This window comes from Pundamilia nyererei, unplaced genomic scaffold, assembly GCF_000239375.1.
Source record: "Pundamilia nyererei isolate P.nyererei 1_Seehausen unplaced genomic scaffold, PunNye1.0 scaffold00088, whole genome shotgun sequence".
In the NCBI taxonomy this organism is placed as follows: domain Eukaryota; kingdom Metazoa; phylum Chordata; class Actinopteri; order Cichliformes; family Cichlidae; genus Pundamilia; species Pundamilia nyererei.
In genome coordinates this window covers 976,095-994,310 of record NW_005187489.1, presented here as the reverse complement: position 1 = coordinate 994,310, position 18,216 = coordinate 976,095, and the positions used below count along the sequence as shown (strand labels likewise).

The 18,216-nt window shown below is 43.7% G+C and overlaps 1 protein-coding gene across 1 annotated transcript; it reads left to right on the top strand.

The window, feature by feature from the left end:
* Positions 1-2,147: 2,147 nt before the first annotated feature.
* clic4 (chloride intracellular channel 4) lies at positions 2,148-18,215 on the top strand (the record flags this gene model as incomplete). The annotated part of the gene is made up of 5 exons (XM_013912368.1): positions 2,148-2,518; positions 13,465-13,574; positions 16,694-16,819; positions 17,147-17,253; positions 18,034-18,215. Coding segments are annotated over exons 1-5 (594 nt in total), but the record flags the coding sequence as incomplete, so codon positions are not given.
* Between the last annotated feature and the right edge of the window lies 1 nt (position 18,216).

The following is an 18,216-nucleotide window of genomic DNA, read 5'->3' as shown; positions in this document are numbered from 1 at the left end:
AGATAATTTTAAAAAAAGAAAACGGATATATATATATCTCTGTGTGTGTGTGTGTGTGTATATATATATAGATATATATAGATATAGAGATCTAGATATAGAGATCTAGAGATATAGAGATCTAGAGATCTAGAGATCTAGAGATCTAGATATAGATATCTAGATATAGATATCTATATCTCTTTTCTTTTTTTTATTTATTAAATCCAGATATGATCGTAGTGCGCTGTCAGTGTGTTTGGGATCATTGTGACTTTGAAATGAAGCTGTAAACAGACTCGTTCCAGTATTTTATGCTGGATCAAAATTGGAAGACGTTTAGATCTTCTATCAATTTTGACATGATCCCCAAACTATGAGGCGTTGCACCATGTTTTACAGATGGCTGCAGACTCACTGTTGTACCTGTATCGTCCACTTTCATAACACACACCATGCTGTTTTATGAACTTAATGGTTTTCAGATAATAGCTGTTTAGGAATCACTGTCAGTAAATTGTGCTATCTTTTGTCATTTTTCATTGATTGTATTAAAGAAGTGTTTATTTTTTTAATGTAAAGTTCCTAAAGATCCAATTTAAAATGGGTTCTTTGTTAAGTTGTCTGTGAAATGTGGACACAACACCGGTTCATCCCTTGAGTTAGCCTTTTTTATACTCGAACAATTCATAAGATCTAACAAACAAAAGGATTGGACTGAAAACGAGTCAAAAAACAGCCAAAGAAAAGCTTTGAAAGATCAAAGCTGAACACCACTTTAAAAAAAAAATTACAAGTCTGGCTCTTTGGAAGCTAAATTTAAGGAAGTTTGGGGTGGTAACAAACATTTGCACAGTAGTAGATGTAGACTTCAGTGCAGATGCAGGAGACACCTCCCTCAGAACGTGTATTTCCCCCCAGGCAGATTTACCTAAAGAAAAAGTACTATACCATTACTCGGCAAAGCAACAATTTCTCTGACTGGGTGGATCTCTAACTGCCTGAAATATGATTGTGAATTATGAGCTTCTACCACCACTGACATTTTGTGGTAAATGTCATTATCTCCACCACACACATACAGTGTTGTGATCTCAGCAGCACGTCTCCTCCTCATGATGGCTTCCATATGTTGCAGGTTCATGACGATGAAAAACAGTAAAAGGAAAAAGAGGCAGGTCCTTTTTTAAAAATAAGAAAATCTGTGAAAAAAGTAAAGTTCATGATGGAAGGGGCTTGTGGAACAACCCAAAGTAACAGTTTTCTGCATAATTTTATCAGTCTCTCACATTGTTATGGAGGAATTTTACTCTACTCTTCTTAACATTGCTTCAGTTCATTGAGGTTTGCAATCACCACAGCATTTTAGTCAGGTCAGAACTTTGACTGGGCCCTAATTCCTTTCATTCCAATGTGTTTGAGCTTTAACTTTTGGACAGAAGACAAGAATTTTGTGACTCTAGGTTCTGCTTGATTTTTTTAAACTATCATTAAGATTAAGTCCAAGGTTTAGTTTTTCCTCACCCAGAACTCTGATAACTCAACATCAGTGAAGAGTCCTTTATTGAACGACCTGTTCATAAAAGCAGTTTCTGTGTAGAAAAACTGCTTCTCGAGTCAGCAGCAGAACTTTGAATTTGACTGATTTCTCTAAAACTTAATGCCTTCTTTCAAGCAGCAATGCCTGCAGCTTACAATTAAACAGAATAGACCCAAATATTTAAACAAGATAAAAAGTAAGCTGAAATTAAAATAAAGGAAAAATTATTAAATTAAATTATTTTATTATTATATAATTTTGTAAAAAAAAGGAAAATATTTAAAAATTTAAAAAATGTATTTAAATGTATATTTACAACAAAGGAAAGGATTCTGACTTTTTTCTCAGAATTTAGGAAAAGAAGAAGAAAAAAGACGTGCCCACTTTTTTCCCCCAGTGGCCCTAATCCTCTTCCGTAATAGATAGATAGATAGATAGATAGATAGATAGATAGATAGATAGATAGATATAACTATTATTTCAACTGACTTACTGAATGTTAAAAACAAACAAACAATGATACTACTTTTTTATGGTGCCTGTGCCACCCCTATGAAAGTCCTGGAAACGCCCCTGCGTTTTACTGGGATCCTTAGCGACCGGACTCCCTCCACCTCCAACCCTCCCCGCTGATGACGTCACGCTTTAAATATTCCCGTAGCTTCTTCACGCCGTCCTCGTCACCATCACCACCCACCCAGCAGATAGATCCTGTGACGGGTCAGCCGTACGTGTGTAGCCTGGAAACGTTTCTGTTGTCTGGAAGGCGCCGCTGCTCTGGTCCGCTTTGCTGTGCAGAACCTGGAGGGAAGAAAAAGGCGTCTTCGGGATTGAGTGCGCAAAAAGGGGGGAGGCGGATAAGAGCTAAGTCGGGCGTGGTAGCGGAGAAAACTCATCTTTGTGAGGAGAAACTTCAGAGCAGCAGCTACCATGTCGCTGTCGGTCCCGCAGAACGGAGTGAAGGCGGATAATGAGCCCGTTATCGAGCTGTTTGTGAAGGTAAGACCGCAGGATAAGTTTTTCTCTCTCTCACTTGGCTGAACCCACATCTGCGCATTGTGCTCTCACGCGCTTTATTTCTGCCTCGAAAGCGAGTAATGTTAGAGATTTGCACATATAGTGTCTCCACGCAGGACGGCTGTATGGAGGCGTGTGTTTGAGAGGCTCGGAGCTACATGTTCATTTACATCCATAAACCTCTTTGCCATTGTGGCCATGTGGAGCCCGCAGTGTCACCAGCAGGGCGGATACGGCCATCTCCCACCTCTCCACCCCTCAGCGTGGGTGCAGATCAACCTGCCGTGCTGAAAACTGGGCGCTAATTCTGCAACAAAAGCCCGGCAGCTGTGCTTCACAAGAGTCCACCCGACAGGGGGATACATGCTGCAGCTGCATTTTCGTGTTTGGGGCACTAAGTGGTAGATGGTATGAGAACTGACCCTGGTTCAGCTTTAAATAAGAGTGCAGGGTGTTTGATGTTTGGTTCACCAAAGCAACAAAGAGCCTGAAGGACAAACTGCTTCACCAGTTTTCCAGCTTTGTTTCACATACAAAAGAAAGTGTGTGGCAGACAATGCTGTTGGTGCATTTTCATTAAAATTGTTTAAAGCGGGCAGTTGGGTAGCTTAATGGATGATCTCCTGCTCAGTGGAGACCCTGGTGGAGGTGGTGGCGGTGGATGCCTGTTTGTTTTTTGTTTTTTTTCTTTCTTTCTTTCTTTCTTTGAGCCTGATGCTTCCCAGAGCGGGAAAATGGCACCAGGAAGAATAGAGGGAGAAGCACACTGGGACTGAAGGGGGCTGGGGTAGTGGGAGGAGGCTGTGGGGTAGCGAATTAGGTGGTGGAGTTTATGGGTGTTGGTACGTTAGGGTGTCACTGACCAAAACGGCAGGCTCATAACAGTAACAGTGGATGATTGCGGCTTTGAAAACACTGATACATGCTACATATGAGAGCAATTACCCTCGATAAGCCCAATTTATAAAGGGATCCCTATCTAGGAGAACCACCTCCATTACATCATATCAGTTGGATGCAGTACAAACCCCGCCTCCGTCCTGTTTGTGGTGCTTTTGTAGACTCTGAGTTTAAAGAGGAGGTCTCCTCAGCGTAAAACTACAGGAACAAACCGTTCTACTACTGCATTTCACTGCCTACAGGAGAGGTTACATCATCCCGAGGCCTGGAAGGTTTGCACTTGTGGCCGGCTCTTCCCTCCCAACCCCTCCCTTTCTAGCCCGCGCAGCCAGAAGTTTCTTCATTGTGTATCTTCTGGACACGTCTGCGTGGAAGTGTGCTAGCGTTTCCCTTCACTCCCTCTCACATGGCTCCGTGTTGCATGTACCAGAGTTTGACTTGTACACATCTATTATTCATGCAGCCGTTTTCACTGTGTTGCATTAAACACAGCCATGGGAGACAATGGCTGGCATGCAGGTTGCCATAGGCACATTGCTGTTAGCTGGGCCTCTGGGAACAGCTGATAACAAAGTGTGTGTGTGTGTGTGCTCTCCACACACAGCTGTCAGATCTGTTAGGCCTCTGCCACATATCAAAGCTGACTAATTATGCTTCCATAATATCAGTTGCCACAGTGTCCATGTCTATAGATTGAGAGGCGTCGACACTGTTTACTCATTAAAAGTAGCTGGCTCACCCAGTTCAGAGACTGTTCGATTATCTTGCAGCTTTTTACCACCAGTGTTTATAGCAACAGTTGTCAAACTGCTATGGGAACACTTGGAGTGGGCTCATCGAGGGTGGGGAGGTGAAGCTCGTGTTGTCTCCGTTTATTGCTCTGTCACATCAGCACAATGTGATGACTTTGTAAGTGGGAGGATCGACCTTTGACCTCATCACAGCGCAGCAGGTTAGATATTGTTTTTGATCATGAGTAGCTGTTGGGCTGTGGAGGGTGACTTCCTAGCATCCACCCAACACATTAGAATACTAAATGAGATGTCGTAATTAAATGGGAGAATAAAGCTTGTATCTATCTTTTGTATTTGTATTTATTTGAAATTGTTCCTCTTAATCACGACATCATCCAGACTTGGGAGCACATTAGACTGCTTTGACCTAAGCGCAGAGCATTGCAGATCAGTGTTTTGTGGTAATGGTGCTGTCTCCTGTGGGTCCCCTTTCTATGGTCACGCCAACTGTTGGGCTTTTCTGTGAATAAAACTAACCTCTGCTTAAATGTGATTGGTCAGTCGGGCTCGGGCTACAAATGTAACCTGAAAGATTCACACTTGCAACCTCTAAATCCTCACATTTAACACAATCATTCTGCTCTTCAACGGTTCTCACATAATTTCCTCGCCAACTTCATCTCCTCCTCTGACGATCAGCTTTCCCGCCCTGATGGCGTTCAGCTCCAACCCTTCTGCTGGTTTTGGGGGCTATCACGGTAGAAGGCGACTCTCCTCTAACCTTCGAAATTCAACCTTCAGCCTCACTTCTCCATCAAGTCTTCTCATTGTCCAGAGGAGAAGTTTAAAAAACACAACATTTAAGATCATAAAAGCAGCATGAGAAGCACTCCAGAGACTCTAAGGAGCTTAGAAAGAAAAGTGTCTGGACTTCTTTAAGTTGCTTGAAGATGACACACTCGACACAGTGAAACTCTTAACTTATTTCCTCTCTGTACCAAGCCAAAGGCACAAGAGTGATGCAACCAAGGGTTAGCCCACAGACCAGTTGTTTGATTAAACGTTAGAAAATTAATCAGCCACATTTCCAAAAAGTGGAGGAAGCTTCCAGGTCTCAGGTTTCTTTCACCTGCATTATACTTAATGGTCACAAATGAGCAGGAGCAATAACTTGTTGTGCCTACACTACCTGCCAGCATTGTAGCTATAATCCTATATTCTGTTTATGGTTATTCCACATGTTTTTGGTACTGCCACCTGGTGACAGGATGCAGCAACAACATGTAAATGCCAGCATACAAAGCTGTGCATAAGATGGGAGCCATGCTGGTTCTTTACATTCTTCATTGTTGGTTTTGTGTTCATAACTTGCACTCAAATTATTCTGTATGTTTTATTCAATTTTCCTTACGAAGATTCTCTGAATTAATTCGGGACATGCATGCAAATGAGTCTTACTGCACCAGCATATGATCATGGGTGGATGACAGTGAGTGGAATATAGATGAGCCAAAGGAAACAAACAGCCTTTATCTCCACTCACATTTGTGCGTCTGCTGGCTGAGACTGTGCCAGGGTCACACGACCGGTCGCAAAGCCTTATGCTGCTTCCAGCTCTCAGGCCAGCAGAGGTTGAAAACATGTTCAAGAAGTGCTTTTAGGTCTGGGTGGCAGACTGTTTACAATGCCATGGGAGCCGTGGAGATGAAGGCCTACAAAGCCCAGAGAGGAGCTCACAGCTATGCAGCGCTTCTGTGCGGTCAAGGAGGCTAAAACGTTGTTAGCTCGGTCTGTAAAAGAGAACAATGACAGCTCGGGTTTAACTTCATCTTAACGCGCTACACTCTGAGCTGTTTGCAGGCCTGGCCAAGATCGGCTCATCATGTTGTGCAATCAGTTGGAGCATGTGACGGTCAGATGCATGGCTTATATACTGCGGCTCGTAACAATGCACTGCTCACCCAAAAGCTGTAACCGTTAAAATGTCGGTAGTTTGAAAGGTTTAGTATCGCTACCCTTAGCAGCGAGGTTCCATTTATTGTTTGTTTCTTTTCAGCATAAAATAAACCGTTCCTTTGTCCCTCGGGTGGTATTCTAGGGAGCTAAGTGCTGTTTCTTTATAGGAAAATCAATAGAGCGCTTTATTTTTTGTGAGTAACGCTGCAGTCAGCATCTTGAGTTAGAGGACAGAGATTAATGGCTTGTTAGTGGTGTGGAGCTTGCTGAGCTTGTGCTGTGTGTCCTCGTTTCTGCACCATGGACTTGCTTTTGCAGCACCTGGCCTGTCACAACTTCTTCTTTGTAACTGTCTGGTTGACTGACTCTCTGGCCACTGGCCTAATCGATCTGGCAGTGTGTTATTACACCAATCTGAACTGGGGCTTTGGAACCACTCAGAAGTTAATTTATGTTCTTGCCAGTGGACTATAACATGTACTTAAGCAACACGGCCCTAGTTGTACCTAAATAAATGGCTCTTATGTAAATGATTTTCAAATTTAAAAGCTTGAGTCATCTCATTGAGGGGCGGAAGAGCTGGTCTCATTTCTGTGCTGTTCAGTCAGGAAGCCGATGGTTAATAAAGCATTTTTCAATGACCGGAAATGAGGTCAGTCCAGAGCAGCACGGAATGGATCCAATCACTGAGTCATGTGTTATGCTATTATTGTTAAGGCTGTACCTGCCGCAGCCTCTGGCTGTAGCTCCTCTATTACCTTTATTTTCAGAGGTTAAACTACATGCACTACATCAGTACTGACTGTAATCCCAATCATTTGATGAAGGTGCATGCTTATTGCTGACTTGATGCTTTGCTTGTGGCAAACATTTGTATATGTGGAAATGCAAAGTCAGGCTTGTCCATGAGTGTTTTGCATGTTAGATTTTTATGATGGTGTAAAACAAAAACTGTTGATCATGCACCAGACAGGCACTGAAATGCAGCTCGCCGGTGGGTCAGAGTCTATCCTGATGATGTGGCTGGTGTTTGTGTAGCCACGGTCTGGGCTTCTGCTGCCATATATGTATCTGGCATGTGTGGTAATGGCACACTAAGGATGTGTTGATGCCAAAGGGTGCTTCATAGCTGTCTAGACGGGGCTTTTGTCCTGAAGAAATCACTACAGGGTTCGGGGTTGCTTTGATTACAACACTGTGCAGGCAGACTTCAAGTTTACTGTTAAAGGCTTTTTCAGGAACCAGTTTTGTGTCATTTCAAAGGAAAGTGTGAGGAGAAACGGGCAGGAACAACGCAAACATTTGGCTTTTGTGTTTGCGAGTAAGAGCGCGTCTCCCTTTATGGTCAGTGAAGTGTTTGCAGAGGTGGGGTCGGGGCCAACCTGAGTGTGCAGCTTATTGTTTGTATTAGATACTTGGAAAAAAGCAGCAGAGCGAGGAGTCAGTCGGTTCATGCTCGTCTCCCACATTTACTGTCTGCTCTGCCTTCATTTTGGATCTGCATTACTCATCACTTCCACTCACCCTGGGCCTGGAGAAACCTGACCTGGCTGCTGCTTATCTCCTCTGGTTATTCAGTAAACTTACATCATTGCCACAGCAAGAGTAAGCCTCATTTAGACGTCAGCTTTCCACAACTTTCCACTGAATCTGACTGTGAACAGTAGGCCTGTGTCTCAGTGGAAGTCTTAAGTTTTCCCCTGAGTGATGTCAGCCTGAGTCACAGCCACAGAGAGGATGTTGCGATGTTTCCATGTCCCAGCCGAATCCGACTCCCCTGCACGCTCGGGCACCCACCCTGTCTCAGGTTGGAGTGATTCAACCAGGAGGTCAAATCTGACTGGCTGATTTGGTCAGTCTGCCAGGAACCCTTTTAAGTACCTAAAAACTTACTTCACATGTTGAACTATTGCTCATCTTCATTTCTTACTTTTTCTGATTTTCATCAAACGGCTGCTGAATTCAGATTGATTTATTTGGGCAGACTTGACAGGCTGCTTGGTATTAACATAAAAATGCTGTTTGTTTGTTTTTGTTTTTTTTTGTTGTTATCCATAATCTACTTTATGTTTTTATATCTTCTTTATGATCAGCTTGGTCTATAAAATGTCTCAGAAGTCCAAACACTGGATAGTTTATGTGTGTAAAAGTTTTTAAAACAGATTTTTATTTTATTCTTAAATAAAACTTGATAAAAATTAGATCCTTTCCAAATAAAATAAGAACATATTATTGTTTTTATTCCTTTTGGCGTCTTATTCATAGAAGTCAGCTTATGAATAAGGCGGTAACATATACAGAGTCAGTTCATGTACAACTAGGAAAGTTTCTGGAGAAAATGCTACAGCAGAACTTCTGTATTTTCAGTTATTTTACATTGTTAAATACTAAAATTGGCTGTGCTTCTTTAGCTGACCCTCACTCTGCCACGTCTGACAGTGTGTCTCATGAATTCCAGCCTGACTCTGTTTAGCTTAATCATTCAATGCCAGCGTAAGCTGACAAACAGCGGGCAGTTTTTGGGTCCAGCTTCTTTTAATCCTACCTTGGCCTATATGTGTGTGTGAGTGTGTGTGTGTGTGTGTCCAGCAAACAGGGAGAGGCGCTGCCATGACGCTAGCAGGGCTGCCCACCCTCAAACGGACATTCCTGCAGTGTGTCGAAGCAGCCGAGCTCCAGAGCTCGCTACTTCGTCAGTTCCTTATTCGGTCAAGTGTGGCTTGAACTCGCTGAGCAGCCCAACCTATTTAGAATGTGAAGTGCGGGGAGGGGAAGGCGAGGGCCGCCACGTTACTAAAATTAGGCGGTGAGCAGAGATTGGGAGGACTGGGCCCAGCATGAACAGGATCATTGTCCTCAGCTGCTCACTGTAGAAGCTGTGATATCACATCGCTGCTCTAGAAAAGGAATGTCTGTCTTAGATAATGATGAGAGCCTTTCTGTGAGTGAGAGAAAGGTGTTGTTGCACATTGAGCAACTCTTTTATGTGCCAGGTTGTAAAATGTTATTGGACTGCAGTGGATAAAAGGATACCTTGCGTCCCAGTTAAAAGTACAGCCATCTTTAAGAGCTCAGATGGCAATGAAACGTTCAGGAATCCTTGTCATCACTCCTGAGATCTGTTGGACGACATTACCAGGTTCCTGACTGGCTTACTGATTTAAATATGACACACAACAGGCGATGGATGGATGAAGTTGAACGTTGTCTCTACGGATACTGCGTGTGACTTTAGATGATTTGAAACCATTAATCAGATTCTTAAGTAAACAAAATGCATTTTAAACGTTTGAGTGGATTTTTGTGGATAAAACTGCACACAAGCTCGACTTCATGTTATAGTTTCAGGTGTGCAGGTCTGCTAGAGTGAGAGGCTTCGTGGAGATCTTTAAATGCCTTCTAACTTTTAATTTTATTTATTTGTGATCATGAGGGTATGGAGATTGTTGGGATTAAAAACCATATTTACAAGAGGAGGATATTACACTGCACAGCACCAGCTATGCACTTCATGTAGATTTCAAAGAGGTCTCAACTGAGTGTTATCCCCACTTTAAGGTGGATGAAAGCCTCACAACCCAGCGTGGTTCTGCAGTGCTTTGATGTTGGAAATGAAGGATGTTGAAAAGTAATTTCCACCTTACTTGATTCGATCTCCTGGGGTGCAGCCCAGGCTAGTGAGGGGTGGCTGTGTAGCATCTGAGAGCCAACCGTGAGCTGGCGTTGTACAATAATACATAAAGAAACATGACACTTTGCTAATATCACCGCTGACGCCTGGCAAGGGAAGTAATGTTGAACCATCCAATAGGAAAAAACGTCGATGAGGAAGCGATGAGCGGTGTGACCTCAGCGCGTTCAAGACGAGTTGGCTGCTTGTCATGGCCCTTCCAGTGTCCCCAAGGAAGTCCTGGCCTACTCCTGCTGGTAATTGGCTGACATGAGAAGGTCATCAGCTGATGCAGCTCACCTGGGCTTTCCAGGCTATAAAAGATGACTTGCTCTCTTTGATTTAACGGAAACTAGTGTGCACTCCCTCCATGTCACACACTTGGAGCCAGTTTGTGCCGGTTGTCCTGGGTACCGCTGCCTGCATTCCTCTGTGTGTTTTGTTCTAAATATCGGTTTGGTCAACTTGCTGTGTCTTGGAATTCTTTTGCTGGCAAGGAAAACTTGAGCTTGTGGGAGTGGCTGGTAGAAAGGACCACTTTGTGTGTTGTCGTCTTCTGTTACTTTGACTTGTGTTTTGGCTTAGTTGTTACATCACTGGCTCCACGAAGAAAGGGGAAGTGATAAGAGGTATGAGCTCACTGGCTGGAGAAGGCTGCGTGCGTTTGCCCACCCAGACCCACCCTCAATGTACTCATCGATGCGTCACACTGTCCTGAACTCCTAGATAACATCCAAGATTAAACATGACTCACACCCTTCATCAAGCAGCTGTGTGCGCTGGGATTAAATAAACAAGCATCTGCTGACTTACCATCCACTGAGCCTAAAATAAAGCTGGAGAGCCTGTTGGCAGCAGTCAGCTGTTGCTGCTGTGGGCCAAACGTTATTGCAGCCGATTTGTGTGAATCTGTGTACTACTTGTAAAATGTGCTTCTTTCCAAACTCGTGGGCTTTGCCTTCTAAAGATTTTCTCCCCTAACTCCAGAGTTTTATTGCCTTTTTTTTGCCTGCTAGCTGATGACGTACCTGGCGATCTACAAACAGAAAGTGCTTTGTGTTGAAGCCCTTTCCTGAATGTCACACCTTAATATAGGCTTTCTGGAAAGTGTCAGTTGGGCCCATAGGCTCCATATTAGAAGAAAAAAACGAAATCTAAGGTTTTCTGATCCTTCTGGATTTATTTCGGCTATTTTAAAAGCAGAAGTGCTTAAAATGTCAATCAAAAGCCGTTCTTACAGTTCATTTAGTGCCTAGCAGCTGCTCCCGAGGAGCACGTCGGAAATGCAGCTCCGCCAGCATCACTGCTTAAACTAAACAAAGCGCCATCTTCGGCGGGAGGAACAGGACATTTCTGGAATAGTTTCTCCCTCCTCTCCGAATGCCCAACCCCCCTCTGACTCCACAGAGGGGCCCAGGATAAGGGGTAAGGGATAAAGAGGGAAGAGAAGGAGGAGGAAGAAACAAGAGGGCCAAAAAGCACACTGAAGCTTACTATCTTTCCTCTTCGTCACGCTTTAAGCATCCGTTACCACTTGTTCTCCCTCCTGTTGGTTAGCACCACATGATCCCCAGTTTCCTTCTGGTTTCCTGTAATCTCTCTCTCTCTGTCTGCAGCCTGCTCTGCTGCAGATTCCAGAGAGTAGGAGTCTGAATGCCCAGAACCTGAAATCGCACTGAGACAGGAAGAAAAAATGAAATGTCTTTCTCAGCTGCTGAGGCCTCCTGTCTCACCACTCGACCTGCAGAACTCTGATGAACTCTCCTTGAAAGCGGTTCACTGAGTGGTAACATCTTTACAAATGACATTCAACAGTGTATTTGCATTTTATCACCACCAAAAGAGAGCCGGCTGCAGACCGCTCACCTGTGCATTGTAATCCTTTTCACAATGCATGCATTGCTTTCCATGTCATACGTTCTGGCCATTGCCATGGGAACAGTTGCTGTGCTGCGTTACCACCCTTGATGCAGACCTGAATGCTTCTCTGTAGGTGTAGCGCTGCGGGGAAAATGGAGTAATCATCCCATTGATGTCTTTCTGATCCCCTTAGGTTCAGCTAATGCTAGTCCAGCACCTCAGGGCTAAAGCCTTATTTTGGAATTGAATCGTGTAATGTGAAAAGGGGACTTTCATTTGCTAAACAATGGCAGTGATCTAATCCAAGCTTTTCAGAAATTGAATTCAGAGAGGGAGAGGACAGTGGCAGTACAATGGGAGCCAGCAGGCAGATCAAACAGAGCCGTCTCACTGGGCGTCACACAGAGGACAACAGCAGCCAGCCTGTCCGCAGCAGCAAGGAGCTGCTGCACTGACTGAACCCTGCACAACAAAGTGCCCTATTGAGGACCTGCAGATCTGACATTAACAAACATATATTTGTAAAGTTAAAAATCATTTGAATCTTATGTTCATTCAGCACCCTTTTGCAAATCGGTGGTATTTGTGTGATTTGTATACCTTTTGCATTACTTGGTATAGCAGACGCCTCTGTGCAGGTGGGAAAAGGCTGAAAAGGACGAAAGAAGCAAAGCTGAAGGGAATGAGCAGCGAGTGACGTCACACGAGGCAGACAACAAAAAATAAATGACATTCAGCTTATTCAGAGGCTCTGCTACAGTCATCCACTGAATGAATGAGTGAATTCCAGAGTGCCAGGGTTTCAATGACCTCCATGTATGTCCTTGTTAATAGAATAGCTTGGCAGTGTTGGTCACCACAGAGCGCACGAGCTGGATGATGGAGGTTGTTGTGTGTCTGCTTTTGTGAATATTGAAGAGGAAGTACAAAGAAAATGCCATTTTTCTCAATGCATGTTTTTAAAAATGACAATTAAGAAAAGAAAGGAAGCAGGATTTCTTTATGACACCGTGTAAAACTCTTAATCAGATGAAACGCTTACTCTGCCTTCTGATGTGGAGTCCAGATGATATTTGTGCCCATGTGGTGTAAAACTAATAAAACAGCCTGCTGTGTGTGTTTGTGCGCAGATTAATTTGCTGCATCATTCCCTAGTTTTACAGTACTTAAGCTGAGCTGCTATTGATTTGTTTGTTTGAAACAGATTAAATGTAATATCCAAATAGCGTCTTTACCGCGCTCCTTCCCATCGCTAAACGATGAGTGTGCGTCATTCATTTGGAGCGCACACCACTTCCATTGATCTCGTTCCCCCCACAACTCAGCCTTGTTTTTGTGCAGTCTGGCTAAGAAGGAAGCACAAGGCTATCTGAGCCTTAATCACTCTACAAGTTTCCTGTTGCTCTTAGGCTGTGGTTCTCCAAATGGAAGGGGGAAGTGTGCAGACGCCTTCAAAGGCATGTGAGTTTGTTCGTCAGTCTTTCCCTCCTGCTCGAGTCTGAAAGAGTCATTGTGTGAAACGGGCCCCTGTGGGTGAGCGCAGCAAAGCGCCCAGGTTGTGCAGTACAGCTGAAAAGGTTATCAGGACCTGTTTGTGTTTTGGACTAAACAGTAAGCAAAGTGCTGTCGGCCATGGGAACCAGTCATAGGTGCTTTTAGATCTTTGTCTGCTAGATTGGGTTGTATGCCAGTGGTAATTAAATGTGAGATGCTTCCACCCATCTTTTGTGTACTCAGTTCTCAGGACTGGTACCTGGAATATGTTTCTGGTGGTTAATCCTGCTCCTCTGTCTGTGTGTTTGTTGAAGGCAGGAAGTGATGGCGAGAGCATTGGGAACTGCCCCTTCTCCCAGAGACTCTTCATGATTCTGTGGCTGAAAGGAGTCGTCTTCAACGTCACTACTGTGGATCTAAAGAGGTGAGCGCTGTTCTCTTTCCTCTATAATCATCTGTTCCATCACTTTTCCTTCTTTGTTAGCCTACTGGAGCGTTCCTGGGCGTTTCCCAGTGTACTGCTTTGATCCAGCCCCACCTCTGACACACTCGCTGCTTCCCCACTGCTTATTTGGTTTTCCCATGACCCCTTCCCAGGCCAGGGAAAATTGGGGGAAACTAAACATTCAGACTCTGGAGAGGTTATTTTAAGATTCTTGACTCTGCTCACTTCCTGCCTAGAATTTGTTGGGCAACTGTCTTTTTCTTTTTTCTTTTTTTTTTCTTTTTTTTAAACCACTGGGATCAGTGATCCTCTGCAATTTTGTTTTTCCTTGCCAGCTGCAAGCCAACACACTTTCACATGTGGATTCCAGTACTAGGAGCTCCAAACAGACTACGTTTCCGTCTGTATGATTCATCTAAATACTCCCTAAATGTTTATCCACTTGTTAGGCCTGATTATTTTGAGCTGTATCCACCAGTCAGATGGACGCCTGGTTTCTGCAGTCTCTCTTGATGTGTCTTTAGATTTTTAAGATTACCGACACTGGTTTCCACAGTGTCGTTCATGCTTTGTAGCAACAGCAGAGATGCATTTGATAAAAGTGTTTCCTTTGTTTTGTTTTGTTTTTTTGTTTTGTTTTTTTGTTTTTTTTTTAACACCGCTCACAGGAGGAAAGTGAGAGCCATTTGACTAGTGGCTTAATTTTCACACATGCCTTGACGTTCAGGATGAGTGCATGGGTTTGGGTATTTTGCATATATTTTCCTCCCGGGTAGAAAGTCTCTGTGTGAGGCAGCGAATAACCTCCACCGCTTTTGCTGTAGCTGGCCAAAGGCCATATTTGCTGCAGAAGCAAAAAGCAAAATATTATTATTGTTTCTTTTTGTTTCTGTTGGGTAGGTAGCAGCCAGTTAATCAAATGCATTTGAGTAACTGATCATCAGGAAGTGTGAGCACTGCTATAAAAGCTGAATTCTGTCAGTTTGCTGTCAAGAAGGAACAACATCAGTAATTTCAGAGAAGCAACTGCTGCTGCTCATCAGTCTGTGAAAGAATGTGCCCATCATTCTGCAGTGAGAGAGATTATTCACAAGTTGCAAACATTCAACACAGCTGTGAATCCTCACAGCAGTGGGTGTCCCAGCATACTGACCCCGTCAGACCGTGCAGTGCTGAGTGGAAAAGTGCAAGAACTGCAGGGAAACTGCAAAAAAAAAAATCCTACGAGCTGCAGCTTGGACTTCCTGACTTGGTGTCAGTCTGCATGTGTTCAAAGTTAGGAAAAACTGCAAAGTGTGGCCTCTTTGGAAGGGTTGTTGGGAGTAGGGCAGGGCAATTTGGCCAAAAATATTTATCACGATATATATTTGAAAATTTGCAATAACGATTTAGCTGAAGCAAAACAAAATACTTTACAACTTTGGTGGGTTTTTTGCACTAACAATGTATTTTCACTTAAACAAGCAGCTGTTTTTCATGTGCATTACAGTAATATACAAATGTAACAGTGCAAATTCCTCGCTGACAGTTTAACCAAAAGGCATTTCCCTGGAAACTGGCCGACATATCCTAGAATAACCATGTTTAATATCCACAACACTTAAAAAGAGGTTATACACACACACACACAACACGGTAATATTATGTTGAAGCACAGTACGTATCACTCCGCCAGGCTCCTGCCTACGGTAGCCGTAATGCTCCGACAATCCATCAAGCGGTGCGGCTTCGTAGCTTAGCAAAGTCGTACTAAAACATTTTTGAGCGCCGTGTACATAAAAACGGTTCGGTAATAACGTCGGCCTGCTAGCACGCTCTACCAAATATAGTGCTTTGTTGTGTATCTTACGGACGAAAGCTAAACCAGTTCCACACCACTGAAGTTGCAGCATTTTTACAAACCAGTTCTGGTTCTTCTATTTCATTTAACGATCCGCTTTCGCTCTTCTCATTCTCCGTCGCCGCCATGCTTTTTCCGCCGTGTGCGTATGAAAATGAAGGCGTGCGTGTTTTACTCATATTCTATCGCGATATTTCGTTTTCTTATCGTTGCCTTACATTATACTGATATTACCGTGAACAGTATGATATGCCCAGCCCTAGTTGGGAGAAAGCCTCCTCTCGGTTTGGGTTTGCGAAGCTGCATCTGAACAAAGCAGAAGACTGATTCTGTAAGTTACTGAATGGTGGGGTGTACTTGGTCTCACACACTTTCTGCGGTTCGTCTGGTTTTTGTTGAATAGGTAACAACACAGCATGACGTGTTTGGGTTTTTTTCTTTTTTTTCTCATTTTAAAACCTGCAAAGAACCTGATTATTTTATTTATTTTAACTGAAAGTGGGACTAGTTGTACTGCAGATTCTGGTGTAATTTTGGGTCAACAGTAAAATGGCAACCAAGTCAAATATGGTGTTTTATTTCTTCTTGTCGTCTTTCAAGGCTCTCCTGTTTTTCTGTGATTCGAGGCAGTTTCTTCCTCGCTCCTTGGTGATAATCGGTGGGCATGTCACTTCCCCCTGACATGCCAAAGAGTTGAAGTAATTTCCCCTTTTTTCTGCCCTTAAATGGTTTGTCCCAAAGCTCGCCATCATTATGGGCATGGACTCAAAAAACCTGCACTGTTGGATGAATGATGTTGATGGTATTATTAATATCAGTCACTGTTTAGACTGTCCCCACAAACCCATCAGCGGCTGAGTCACTGCTGTTTGGTTGTTTTTATACTGAAGACTCATTCAGCACATGCTCATTGCTGTTTGTGTGTCAGCCTCATCTGCCTGCCAGAGACATCTGGCACCAAATGTGCTGGTTTGAAGGCCACAGAGAAAAAAGGGGACACAAACAGACTCGCAGCACAGCGGCTCCAGCTGGAGGAGGAGGGGGGGGGTTGTAGAGGTCTGAAAAAACACGCAGCAGAAACGCAGCCCTTTAAATATTTGAACTTAAAGTAATTACACAGTATATTATACACACAGTATTAAGTTAAATCTCTGGTTCCTTTTGTGGGGATAAAAGCAGATTTTACATGTTAGAAACGAGCTCCTGGATTGGTTCTGCCTTCATCTGCCCACTGACATTTCTCCACTCCGTGTCCCAGGAAGCCCGCAGACCTCCAGAACCTGGCCCCCGGCACGCACCCGCCCTTCATCACCTTCAACAGCGAGGTCAAAACTGACGTCAACAAGATCGAGGAGTTTCTCGAGGATGTTCTCTCCCCGCCCAAGTGAGTGCTTTCTGTTTCAAACTCCTGCGATGACTGCTTGCCACACCTAGACACTAAACACCCCCCACTTATGATTAACTGCACCGTGAGCAGTTAATTACAGAGCCTTTTGTTGATCGTAAATGACCATTAAATAAAGTTTTGCAGTATTTATTTTATTGTCAACACATTTTATGAGCCTTCCACTTATAGTGTTGGTGTCTGTCAGTAGTAAATGGGGCTTTTATTGAGCTGTTCTTTGCTCATTTTTATTTTCTAATGATGTCTGCACAGAGAAAACGTACAATAACTGCAGCATACGTGGCTTCATATGTGTTTATTTTGCAGGTACATCAAGCTTGGTGCAAGACATCCAGAGTCAAACACCGCTGGCATGGACATCTTTGCCAAGTTTTCTGCATACATCAAGAACTCCAAACCAGATGGGAACGAGGGTAAGTCTTTACACGCATGCACGCGGGAAGGTGCAGGACTTCAGTGTGTAGTGTGCTTTACTTGTTGCTAGGTGACACTGGTAGCCCTGCCTGGATTGGTGGATTAAAGTCTGACTCGGGAACACACGGCGCTTTTGTTCTGCTGCCTCCTCCTGTCCTTTCGCTCCCAGTCTCACCTGGAACTTTCTAGAAAAGTGCACAGCCATGATCCAGAGAGCGAACTGGTGCTCATAACCTCACCCTCGTTCCAGATTTATGTAGCCCACAGTCTGTAAACGATTATCAGAAATTTAATATATTATTGGAATAATGTGAAGAAAAAGTAGTCCTTTGTCTTTGAAATCCCGTTGTGTCCTTCTTTGGGGGGAAATGTGGGAGTATGATGTTTTGGAATGTAAAAAAACAGACTTATCATATCATGTTTTAGTTGGCTGATCTCCACTCTGAGAAAATATCAAACCACAGTGAGCTGGATGTGAAAGCCAAGGCTATGTCAACAGAGTTAGAGAGTGAATGTCATGGTTCAGTGATAAGTTACGGGTTAGATCTACTGTCAAACCACTACACCTAGTATGTGTTCATGACATACTTTCTATTTGTGGAATGAATTGTTTAGTATCTGTAGATGGGTGGAATATGAGGACAAACTATCACCTGTGCATTCCTTTTCAGACGGCATTTGAAGCGCTCTCATATTTATAAAGTGCTCTCTGTGTGCGTCTCTTGATGAAATGCTGCCACCGTGTGGTTGCTCTGCAGTAACCGTCTCCTTCTTTGCAGCTCTAGAGCGCGGGCTGCTAAAGACCCTGCAGAAGCTGGACGAGTATCTTCGCTCGCCGCTGCCCGATGAGATCGATCACAACAGCATAGAAGACGTCAAAGTTTCTAACCGCAAGTTCTTGGATGGGGACGAAATGACCCTGGCTGACTGTAACCTGCTGCCCAAACTGCATATAGTTAAGG